Below are 12535 nucleotides of genomic sequence, written 5' to 3' on the forward strand. Positions count from 1 at the left end.
AGCCATGACTCATGCCTGTAATCCCAACACTTTGGGAGGCCGAGGCGGGAGGATCACCTGAGGTCAGGAGTTCAAGACCAGCCTGGTCAACATGGTGAAACCCTGTCTCTACTAAAAAAACCAAAAAATTAGCGGGGTGTAGTGGCGTGCACCTGTAATCCCAGCTATTTGGGAGGCTGAGGCGGCAGAGGTTCCAGTGAGCCGAGATTGCGCCACTGCACTCCAGCCTGGGTGACAGATCAAGATTCCGCCTCAAAAAAAAAAAAAAGAAAAAAGAAAAAGAAAAACAAAGCCATGATAGATTTTTTTTTCTTCCCCTTTAAAACAGAAAAGAAAACAACAGGAGAAAAAAAAGTTTGGAGTGAGCTCCTAAGAGGATATAGGAAAGGACCATAATTTCTAGGATGTGGGGGACAAGCCCTTTATTTTATTTTAATCCATGATACATTTTAATCATGAATCACACAGAAGGCCAGGCCAGCTAAAACTTGAATTTATTATAACCAAGAAGATTATATACCTACCTGCAGCTCACACCAAGCAACCTCAACCCATGTTTCAGTGTCCAGTCCTTTATATACTGTTTTAAATGCTCCTCTTCCTAGTTCTATGTCAAATTTCAGGAATCTGCCACTAGGAGAAGTAGCTACAGCCTTCATTTCTGCTTCTTCTTCCACTTCCTTTTCATTTTTCTCCTTGAAACAATCTTTTGAGATTTCTGAGGTTGACTTTGAACACTGTTCATATTTAACTTCTTGTCCACCTCTCAGCACGTTTGAAGGAAGCTTATCTACTCTTGGAATATTCATTGCAGCCTTAATTCTCTCATCTTTGGGGGATGATTCGGCAACTTTGTCATCTTCCGTCATTTCAACACTCTTTCGGAAAAATCTCTTCCTTTCTACAGTTTCCCCAGAAGCAGAGAAGGTAGTGTTTTTCTCCTTTAGTCTAGCTTCTACTGTCAAAGTTGCAGCGACCTGGGGAACTCTGTTTTCAAATGAAATTCCATCAGGTTTCTCAGAATCTTCTGTGCTGGCTGGATCCCCTGAATCAGTGGCCATTGTAATTAAAGTTGGCACTAAAATTTTTCCTGTTTCTACTCTTCAGTCCAGTTACATCTCAGGTATCAGAATTATCAGAATGGACTTCCTTTTGCGTGGTCATGTATTTCCATAGCAACCTGAAGGGGGGAAAAAGATATTTTAAAATCACCCTACAAAGGAAATCATTAAGGAGAAAACAAATCACCTGATTTTTTAATCCCTTTTTCCTTAATAAGAAGTTTATTCTTTTTTCTGTCCAATCTTAGGAACCAGCAGACTCTAGGGACTGTGTCTTATCTTGTTTACCATTAGTCCTCAGTGTCTAGCAGACTACTTAGTATATAGCTCAATCTGTCTTCATATTGCATGAATATTGGTTAGAAACCTAGTTCTCAGCTCCATCTGTCAATCCATCAAATTCAAAATGAGCACCCAAACCCTGAGTTCACTTAGCCACAGTGTGACAAACACAGTAAGTAAAACAACCACATGGTTTCTAGGTGGTTTTTGTCTAAAATTCTGGAATTCATCAATAGTAGTTTCTTTTACTATACTAAAATATACATATCGTCAAATTTACCATTTTAACCATTTTTAATTATACAATTCAGTGGTGTTAAGTACATTCACAGTGTTGTGCAATCATCACTACTATCCATGCCCAGAGCTTTTTAATCATCCGAAATTGAAACTCTATACCAGTTAAACAATGATTCCCTATCAGCCCCCACCCACCCCTGGTAACTTCTATTATACTTTCTGTCTCTATGAATTTGCTTATTCTAGGTAATTCATATAAATGGAATCAGACCACATTTGTCCTTTTGTGTCTGGCCTATTTCGCTTAGTATAATATTTTCAAGGTCCACTGATGTTGTAGCATGTATCAGAATTTCATTCCTTTTTAAGGCTGAATAATATTCCATATGTTATAGACCACATTTTGTTCATCCCATTCATCTGCCAATGGATTGGATTGCTTCCACCTTTTGACTATTGTGAATGTTGCTGCTATAAACATCCAACAGCAATTTGAAATAATGCAAATATTTATAAGCTTGCCTTCAGATTTTAACAGAAACTATTGTCAAATATTAATACACTATCCTAAAACAATAGCAAGAAAGACTCAAAACCACGTATTCTTTTAAACTAGCAATTCTACTTATAGGAACTTGCCTTAGAAAATAGTCAAGAATCTGTGCAAAGATTTAAATATAAAGATGTTCATTCTAGCACTTATGGAAAAAACTAAACATAAGCCTAATTGGTGTTTAATTAAGTATCTCAAAATGAGGTATGCCACAACATTAAAAATAACACTGTAGGCTGGGCACGGTGGCTCACACCTGTAATCCCAGCACTTTGGGAGGCCGAGGCAGGCAGATCACTTGAGGTCAGGAGTTCGAGACCAAACCAGCCTGGTTTAGTGAAACCCTGACTCTACTAAAAATACAAAAAAAATTAGCAGGGTGTGGTGGCGGGCACCTGTAATCCCAGCTACCCAGGAGGCTTAGGCAGGAGAATCACTCGAACCTGGGAGGCTGAGGTTGCACCACTGCACTCCAGCCTGGGCGATGGAGACTCTGTCTCAAAAAACAAAACAACAACAACAATAAAACACTGTAGTCTTCAGTGAGATAAAAGACGTTCCCTATATATTATATGGTTAAATGTAAAAAGGAATATATACAAGCTTACAGACATAACTCTGAAATTATGGATTTTTCTTTCTGCTTTTTTGTATTTTCTAAAACTTTGCACAATAAACATGTGAAAATATGTGGGAAAAAGTTTTTCAAGTGAGTAGTCAAACCACCAATAAGAAAATGCTTCCCTTCTCACCACAATCATGCACTGCAAAGTTAAGCCTGTATACTTCTTACTATGTTAGGCGCCTCAAAGGGCGCAGTTTGTCACAAAGATTTGTTAAGAATTATGTCAAACCAAAAATGCACAGAAATATCAAATTTGAAAAGCTGAAGAAAAAAAACCTTGAACTAAAATAAACAAAATAAAAATAAAATAAAACAAACAAAATAGAGACAAATACTCCAAGTTGTTCTACACATTCAACTCACTTCATCAAAATTCCAGCTGGGTTCTTTGCAGAAAACATCAAGCTAATCCTAAAATGCATATAGAATTTCAAGGGACCCATAATAATCAAAGCTAATACAATCTTGAAAAAGAACAAATTTGGAGCATCCATACTTCTTGATTTAACAACCTACTACAAAGGTACAGTATTAAGACAGTATGGTCCTGGCATAAGAATAGATGTATAGATAAATGGAATAAAAATTGAGTTCAGAAATAAAGCCATATTATTTATGGTTAATTGATTTTCAACAAGAATAGCCGGGTGCAGTGGCTCACGCCTGCAATCTTAGCACTTTGGGAGGCCAAGGTGGGTGGACTGCCTGAGCTCAGGAGTTCGAGACCATCCTGGGCAACATGGTGAAACCCCGTCTCTATAAAATACAAAAAATTAACCAGGCATGGTGGCAGGTGCCTGTAGTCCCAGCTACTCGGGAGGCTGAGGCAGGAGAATCACTTGAACCTGGGCGGTGAAGGCTGTGAATCGCTTGAACCTGGGAGGTGGAGGATGCAGTGAGCTGAGATCTCACCACTGCACTCCAGCCTGGGTGACAGAGTGAGACTCTGTCTCACCCCTGCCCCACCCTCCCCATCCCCCCAAAAAAACCCACAAGGTTGCCAAGAAAATTCAGTGGGGGAAAGAATATTTTTTCCAACAAATGGTGCTGGGACAACTGGATATCCACATGCAAAAGAATGAAGTCAGATCCTCTAGTAAGTTTTTCTGGGAAAAAAAATGCCTGAGTTGAGTCTCAAAGAAAGATAATTAGCTGATCCAGGCAGAGGGAAGATCACAAGCAAAGGCATTAAACAGTATGGAGTAAGTGTATGAGTGGTATCATGAGCAGTTGTTTACATGTGTATCAGAAGAAGCAGACAGATGAGGACAGAGAGGCAGATAGACACCAAGGACTTCTATGCCATAAATGTAAAACAAGGAGACCCATTAAAAAGCTACTGCAACAATCCAGAAGAGATGATGAGGTTTGAATGAAAATAGTGGCAGGAGGGATAGGTTCAAGACACATTAGGGAACTACTAAATGCAAGAAAATTTACTGTCTGAATGAATATGGCTGTGAGGGAAAAGAAAGAGTCTTACGGTGACTCACAAAAATTTGCCAACCAGATGACATTACTAGGACGTATCTATGTTAATACCAAAGCTAAGAACTGAACTCATGAAGGTCTCTATGAGGTTACATTGCCAAATCAATATACTTCCAAAGTCACTTAATAAGACTAGTATTGTATGCAAGTGAAAAAAGATAACTAGTTTAACTCTTTATTTTGAAATAATTTTTGACTTGGGAAAAAAAACCTGCAAGAGCATAAAAAGAATCCAGTATTCACCGACGTTCCCCAAATGTTAAACATTTTAGGTGAGATTTTAAACCTCAAGAGCAAAACTCCACAAGTTAGACAAAAGGACATCTAAGCAAGGAGCCAAAAATAGTTAAGCCAGAGAATTTAAGTTGGAAAGCCTTCAAAATTTTTTTTACTACAGAACCTATTTTTAAAAAATTAAATCTTTGGCTGGGTGCGGTGGCTCACGCCTGTAATCCCAGCACTTTGGGAGGCCAAGGTGCGTGGATCATGAGGTCAGGAGTTCCAAGACCAGCCTGGCCAAGATGGTGAAACCTCATCTCTACTAAAAATACAAAAATTAGCTTACTGTGGTGGCGGGTGCCTGTAATCTCAGCTACTCAGAGGCTGAGGCAGAGAATTGCTTGAACCCGGGAGGCGGAGGTTGCAGAGAGCCGAGATTGCGCCACTGCACGCTAGCCTGGGCGACAGAGCGAGACTAATCTCAAATAAATAAATAAATAAATAAATAAATAAATAAATAAATAAATAAAATATTTGAGGCCAGGTGCAGTGGATTACGCCTGCAATCCCAGGTACTCAGGAGGCTGAGGCACAAGAATCGCTTGAACCCAGGAGGCAGAGGTTGTCGTGAGCCGAGATCACACCACTGCACTCAGGACTGGGTGACTAAGTGAGACCCTGTCTCAAAAATAAATAAAATAAAATAAAATCTTTGGCCAGACACAGTAGCTCATGCTTATAATCCCAGGAATTTGGGAGGCCAAGGAGGGAGGATTGCTTGAGCCCAGGAGTTTGAGACCAGCCTGGACAACATGGCAAGACCCCATCTCTACAAAAAAATTACAAAATTAGCTGGGTATGTTGGCATGTGCCTGTAGCCCAAACTCCAGGAGGCTGAGGCAGGAGGATCCCTTGAGCCCAGGAGGACAAGGTTGTAGTAAGATTGACAGAGCCACTGCACTCTAGCCTGGGTGACAGAGACCTTGCCTCAAAACAAAACAAAAAAAACCTTTGCCTTCAGGTCCATGGTGTTGGGAAATTTTTTTTTTTAATTTAAAAACAATAGGCTGGGCTGGGCACGGTGGCTCACACCTATAATCCCAGCATTTTGGGAGGCCAGGGCAGGCCGATTACCTGAGGTCAGAAGTTCTAAACCAGCCTGGCCAACATGGCGAAACCCCGTCTCTACTGAAAAATACAAAAATTAGCCAGGTGTGGTTGTGTATGCTTGTAATCCCAGCTACTTGGGAGGCTGAAGCTCAAGAATCACTTGAACCCAGAATGCAGAGGTTGCAGTGAGCCAAGATCACGTCACCACATTCCAGCCTGGGCGACAGAGCAAGAACCTGTTTCAAAAAAAAAAAAATACTTAGCCAGGCATGGTGGCATGCACCTGTAGTCTTAGCTACCGGGGAGGCTGAGGTGGGAGGATCACCTGAGCCTGGGAAGTTGAGGCTGCAGTAAGCCACTACAGTCCAACCTGGGTGACAGAGTGAGACTCTGTCTCAAAAAAAATTAATTAATTAAAATAAAAAACAAAATAAAATCTTATTCAGACCCCTAATATAATAGAGGAGTGGCAAGTACTGGTGCTCTGGTATAATAATTCTAACACCTGGCTTCCCAAAGTATAGGATAAGAAGCAAATAAGACCTGGGCGTGGTGGCTCACACTTGTAAACCCAGCACTTTGGGAGGCTGAGGTGGGTGGATCACCTGAGGTCAGGAGTTTGAGACCACACTGGCCAACATGGTGAAACCCCATTTATATTAAAAATACAAAAATTAGCCGGGTGTGGTGGTACGTGCCTATAATCCCAGCTGCTCGGGAGGCTGAGGCATGAGAATAGCTTGAATCTGGGAGGCAGAGGCTGCAGTGAGCTAAGACCATGCCACTGCACTCCAGCCTGGGTGAGAGAGCAAGACTCTGTCTCAAAAAAAAAGAAGCAAATAAGAAGGATGAAGAAAGAAATCTTCCCTCAGTCTTTTAAAAACCAGTACCCTAAGACAAAAATATGTTACTAGAGAAAAGGAGGGGCATTTTACGTGGATAAAAGTTAATTCATCAAGACAATATACCATAAACACATCTAACAACAGAGTCCCAAAATACATTTAATAAAAACTGACAAAACTGGAGAAACAGATAATTCAATAATAGCAAAAGATTTCAATACCCCACTCTCAATAATGGAGAGAGTAACTAGACAGAAAATCAACAAGTATATGGAAAACTTGGTCAATACTATCAACCAACTTGACCTAAGTGACATCTACAGAACACTTCACCCAACAATAGCAAAACAGACATTCTTTTCAAGCACACATAGAACATTCTCCGAAAAAAAAATCATATGCTATGCAATAAAACAAATCTCAACAAATTTAAAGAGATTGAAATCATACAAAGCATGCTCTCCTACCAAAAATGAATAAATTAGAAATGAACAACAGGGTAAGGACAGACATATAGGTCAATGGAACTGAGAGTCTAAAAGCCCTAACATTTATGGTCAATTGATTTTCAATATAGAGGTCAAGACCATTCAATGGGAAAAGAACAGTTATTTCAACCAAACTTGTGGCATAACTGCAATCCACATGCAAAAGAATGAAGCTGGACCCCGACCTCGTACCATACACAGAAATTTAAAAGTGGATCACAGTCCTAAATACGAAAGCTAAAACTATAAAACTTTTAGAAGAAAACATTGGAGTAAATCTCAGTAACTCGGGTCAGACAATTCCCAGCCACAACACTAAAACCACAAGCATAAAAGAGAAAATTAAGAAGCTGCACCTCGGCTGGGCGCGGTAGCTCACGCCTCTGTTTGGGAGTCCAAGGCAGGTGGATCACTTGAGGTCAGGAGTTTGAGACCAGCCTAGCCAACATGGTGAAAACCCATCTCTACTAAAAATACAAAAATTAGCCAGGCATGGTGGCATGTGCCCGTAATCCCAGCTACTCAGGAGGCTGAGGCACAAGAATCGCTTGAACCTGGGAAGCAGAGGTTACAGTGAGCCGAGATCACGCCTCTGCACTCCAGCCTGGGTAACAGAATAAGACTCAGTCTCAAAAAAAAAAAAAAACCAAAAAAACAGAGAAGCTTCACCTCATCAAAATTTTAAACTTTTGTGCTTCAAAGGATACCTTCAAGAAAGAGGTGAAGACAACCTACAGGGGAGGAGAAAGTATGTGCCAAATCATATATGTGATAGGGGATGGTATCAAACTATATCAAGAACTCAATAATGGCCGGGTGCAGTGGCTCATACCTGTAATCCCAGCACTCTGGGAGGCTGAGGCGGGTGGATCATTTGAGATCAGGAGTTCAAGACCAGCCTGGCCAACATGGTGAAACCCCATCTCTACTAAAAATACAAAAATTAGCCGGGCAGTAGTGGCGCACGCCTGTAATCCTAGCTACTCAGAAGGCTGAGGCAGGAGAATCGCTTGAGCCTGGGAGGTGGAGATTGCAGTAAGCTGAGATCGCACCACTGCACTCCAGCCTTGGTGACAGAGTGGGACCCTGTGTAAAAAAAAAAAAAAAAAAAAAAGAACCCAATAATGACAAGACAAATAATCCAATCTTAAAATGGGCAAAAGATCTGAATAGACATTTCTATAAAGAAGAAATCCAAAAGACCAATAAACACATAAAAAGTTGTTCCACATCATTACTTATTGTGGAAATGCAAATCAAAACCACGATGAAATGCCACTTCATACCCTACAATAAAAAAAGACAGTAACAAGTGTTGGCAAGCACATGAAGAAAACAGAACCCTCATACACTGCTAGTGGGAATGTAAAATGGTACAGCTGCTTTGGAACACAGTCTGGCAGTTCCTCAGTAAGTTAAACAGAGTTACCATATGATATCATCTACCTAAGAGAAATGAAAACATATGTCCACACAAAAACTTGTACAAGTGTTCATAGGAGCACTATTCACAATAGCCAAAAGGTGGAAACAATCCAAATGTCTATCAACTGATGAATGGATAAACAAAATGTATTAGGTGTAATAGAATATTAACGGGCAGGCTGGGCACAGTGGCTCACGCCTGTAATCCTAGCACTTTGGGAAGCCGAGGTAGGTGAATCATTTGAGGTCAGGAGTTCGAGACCAGCCTGGCCAACATGGTGAAACCCCATCTCTACTAAAAATACAAAAATTAGCCAGGCGTGGTAGTGGGTACCTATAATCCCAGCTACTCAGGAGGCTGAGGCAGGAAAATCGCTTGAACCCAGGGGACAGAGGTTGCAGTGAGCCAAGATGGTGCCACTTCACTCCAACCTGGGCGAAAGAGCGAAGCTCCATCTCAAAAAAAAAAAAAGAATATTACTGGGCAATAAAAACGAATGGTGTCAGGTGTGGTGGCACACACCTATAATCTCAGTTACCCAGGAGGCTGAGGTGGGAGGATCACTTGAGCCCAGAAGTTCAAGGCTGCAGTGTGCTATGATCACGCCCATGAATAGCCACTGCCTGCTACCCTGGGCAATATAGCGAGGTCCCATCTCTAAAAATAAAAAATAATAAAAAAAAAGGAATGGAGTATTGATATATGCTACAACAAGGATGAACCATGAAGACATTATGCTAAGCGAAAGACGTCAGAGGAAAAGACTGCATACTATATGATTTCATTTATATGAAATGTCCAGAAAATACAAAGCTACAGAAACAGAAAATAGATTAGTGGTTGGGGCTGGGGCACAGGAACAGGATCGACTGCAAATAAGCACAAGCAATCTTTCAGGGATGATGGTAATGAACTAAAATTGAGTTGTAATCAAGATTTTACAACTCTATAAATTTACTGAAAATCATTGACTTTTATATTATATTTGTAAATTCTATGTTATATAAATTGTATCTCAGTAAAATATGATGTCCTGGCCAGGGCCAGTGGTTAACACCTGTACTCCCAGTATTTGGGGCGGGAGTTGCCAAGGCAGAAGGATAGCTTGAGCTCAAGAGTTTGAGACCAGCCTGGGCAACACAGGGAGACCCTGTCTCTACAAAAAACAAAATTAAAAAAAATAAGCTGGGCATGGTGGTCCACGCCTATAGTCCCAGCTACTAAGGAGGCAGAGGTGGGAGGATCACTTGATCCCAGGAGGCTACAGTGAGCCATGATTGCAACATTGCACTCCAGCCTGGGTGACAGAGAGAGATTCTGCCTATAAAAAAAATTTTTTTTAAATATGGCTGGGCGTGGTGGTACATGCCTGTAATCCCAGAACTCTGGGAGGCCAAGGTGGGCAATCACCTGTGGTCAGGAGTTCCAGACCAGCCTAGCCAACATGGTGAAACCCTGTCTTTACTAAAAATACAAAAATTAGCTGGGCGTGGTGGCGGGCACCTGTAATTCCAGCTACTTGGGAGGCTGAGGCAGGAGAATCACTTGAACCCAGGAGGCAGAGGTTGCAGTGAGCCAAGATAGTGCCATTGCACTCCAGCCTGGGTGACAAGAGTGAAATCTGTCTCAAAAAAAAAAAATCTGAAAGCAAAACATTTTGATGAAAATCAAAACCATCACATTATCAAATATGCCTTTTAAAAACTATACTTACCCTCCCACCCCTCATTGTGTCCACTCTCATCTTTAGCCTGGCCTCCTGGGTTAAGAATCCCAGGAGGAAAGTAAAGGCCTGACAACAATAAAATGTAATAGCTGGTGACCTAAAGGTAAACAACGAATAAGAAGAACTAGGCCAAGAACTTCACTAAGTATAACGTATCTGGGGCCATCGTGGATTCAATAGCTTCCTTTTTTTCTTTTTTTTGAGATAGGGCCTCACTCTGTTACCCAGGATGGAGTGCAGTGGAGCAATCATGGCTTCCTGCAGCCTTGACCTCCCTGGGATCAAGTGATCCTCCCACCTCAGCATCCCGAGTAGCTGGGACTACAGGCGTGAGCCTCCACACCTAGCTAACTTTTTGTATTTTTTTGTAGAGACAGGGTTTTGCCATGTTGCACGGGCTAGTCTCAAACTCCTGGGCTCAAGCAATCTGCCTTCATCACCCCCCCAAAGTGCTGGGATTATAGGCATGAGTCACCATGCCAGGCCTCAATAGTTTCTTGACTATGATATATGTGGGGCCATCGTGGATCTTCACCATAAAACAGTTTAAGAACACAGGCTCAGCCAGGCGCGGTGGCTCATGCCTGTAATCCTAGCACTTTGGGAGGCCGAGGAGGGTGGATCACGAGGTCAGGAGTTCAAGACCAGCCTGGCCAAGCTGATGAAACCCCGTCTTTACTAAAAATACAAAAATTAGCCGGGCATGGTGGCAGGCGCCTGTATTCCCAACTACTCGGGAGGTTGAGGCAGAGAATTGCTTGAACCCGGGAGGTGGAGGTTGCAGAGAGCCAAGATCGCACCACTGCACTCCAGCCTGAGCAACAGAGCAAGACTCCGTCTCAAAAAACAAAAACAAACAAACAAACAAAAAAACACAGGCTCGTGCTTGTTTTGGCAGCACATATACTAAAATTGGAATGATACAGAGAAGATTAGCACGGCCCCTGCACAAGGATGACATGCAAATTCGTGAAGTGTTCCATATTTTTAAATCCCAATATCCACTTTTTTTTTTTTGAGACAGGGTCTCACTCTGTCGCCCAGGCTTAATTGCAGTGGTGTGATCACGGTTCACTGCAGCCTTGACCTCCCAGGCTTAAGCAATCCTCCGACTTCAGCCTTTTGAGTAGCTGGGACTACAGGCACGTACCACCAAACTCCTAATTTTTAATTTTTTTTGTAGAGATGAGGTCAAGCCACATTGCCCCGGCTACTCTCAAACTCCTGGGCTCAAGAGATTCTCCCTCCTTGGCCTCCCAAAGTGCTGGGATGACAGTCATGGGCCACCATGCCTGTCCCCAAAATCCACTTTTAAAGATAATTCCATTCTAGTTATCTAGCAACTTTGTAAATTAGAATAATTTAATTTAGCCTTGCAACTTAATAAAAAAAAACTTTGGGCTTCAATATAAAAATATAAGTATTTTCTCTGGCAAAGGTGGGAAAATTCACATTTTCCATGAAAAACTAAGGAAATAACATTAATTAAAAGCAAATTCTGGCTGGGCGCAGTGGCTTACGCCTGTAATTCCAGCACTTTGGGAGGCCGAGGCGGGCGGATCACGAGGTCAGGAGATCGAGACCATCCTGGCTAACACGATGAAACCCCGTCTCTACTAAAAATACAAAAAATTAGCCGGGCGTCGTGGCGGGCGCCTGTAGTCCCAGCTACTCCGGAGGCTGAGGCAGAATGGCGTGAACCTGGGAGGCGGAGCTTGCAGTGAGCCCAGATCGCGCCACTGCACTCCAGCCTGGGTGACAGAGCGAGACTCCGTCTCAAAAGAAAAAAAAAAAAGAAAAAGAAAATTCCACTCCAAAGTCAGTATACTGAGCATAGAAGGTTCACATGTTCCTTTTGCAGTCTTTCAGCTTTGTGGTTCTGACCACAATCAATGATCACAAACATATGAATAACTCACTGCCTTGCAGTACAAAACTGAGTCTTGGTTCTCATAAACTAATATAAGACCTGACTAAACATAAAAATATTTGAGGCCGGGCGCCTGGGCGCGGTGGCTCACGCCTGTAATCCCAGCACTTTGGGAGGCCGAGATGGGTGGAACACGAGGTCAGGAGATCAAGACCATCCTGGCTAACACGGTCAAACCCCATCTCTACTAAAAATACAAAATTTTAGCCGGGCATGGTGGCGAGCGCCTGTAGTCCCAGCTACTCGTGAGGCTGAGGTGGGAGAAAGGCGTGAACCCGGGAGGTGGAGCTTGCAGTGAGCGGAGATCGTGCCACTGCATTCTAGCCTGGGCGACAGAGCGAGACTCCGTCTCAAAAAAAAAAAAAAAATTTTTGAGGCCGGGTGCGGTGGCTCACGCCTGTAATCCCAGCACTCTGGGAGGCCGAGGCGGGCGGATCACGAGGTCAGGAGGTCGAGATCATCCTGGCTAACACGGTGAAACCCCGTCTCTACTAAAAATACAAAAAATTAGCTGTGGCCGGCGCCTGTAGTCCCAGCTA

General features: G+C 42.4%; 1 protein-coding gene and 1 non-coding gene across 7 annotated transcripts in view; one reads left to right on the forward strand and one right to left on the reverse strand.

Moving 5' to 3' along the window:
- Window positions 1-12535, reverse strand: part of WNK3 (WNK lysine deficient protein kinase 3) — a 166013-nt gene that overhangs the window by 139861 nt on the left and 13617 nt on the right. For all 6 annotated transcript variants that reach the window (XM_055376524.1, XM_055376521.2, XM_055376522.2 and 3 more), the window contains exon 2: window positions 525-1180. In XM_055376524.1, the coding sequence (XP_055232499.1) occupies window positions 525-1061 (537 nt within the window). In that variant the 5' untranslated portion in view covers window positions 1062-1180. The remainder of the gene's footprint in view (window positions 1-524; window positions 1181-12535) is intronic.
- Window positions 10949-11055, forward strand: LOC115932447 (U6 spliceosomal RNA). Its single transcript, XR_004068727.1, has one exon. It is a non-coding gene; the product is annotated as a U6 spliceosomal RNA (small nuclear RNA).

This window comes from Gorilla gorilla, chromosome X (genome assembly GCF_029281585.2).
Source record: "Gorilla gorilla gorilla isolate KB3781 chromosome X, NHGRI_mGorGor1-v2.1_pri, whole genome shotgun sequence".
NCBI lineage: Eukaryota > Metazoa > Chordata > Mammalia > Primates > Hominidae > Gorilla > Gorilla gorilla.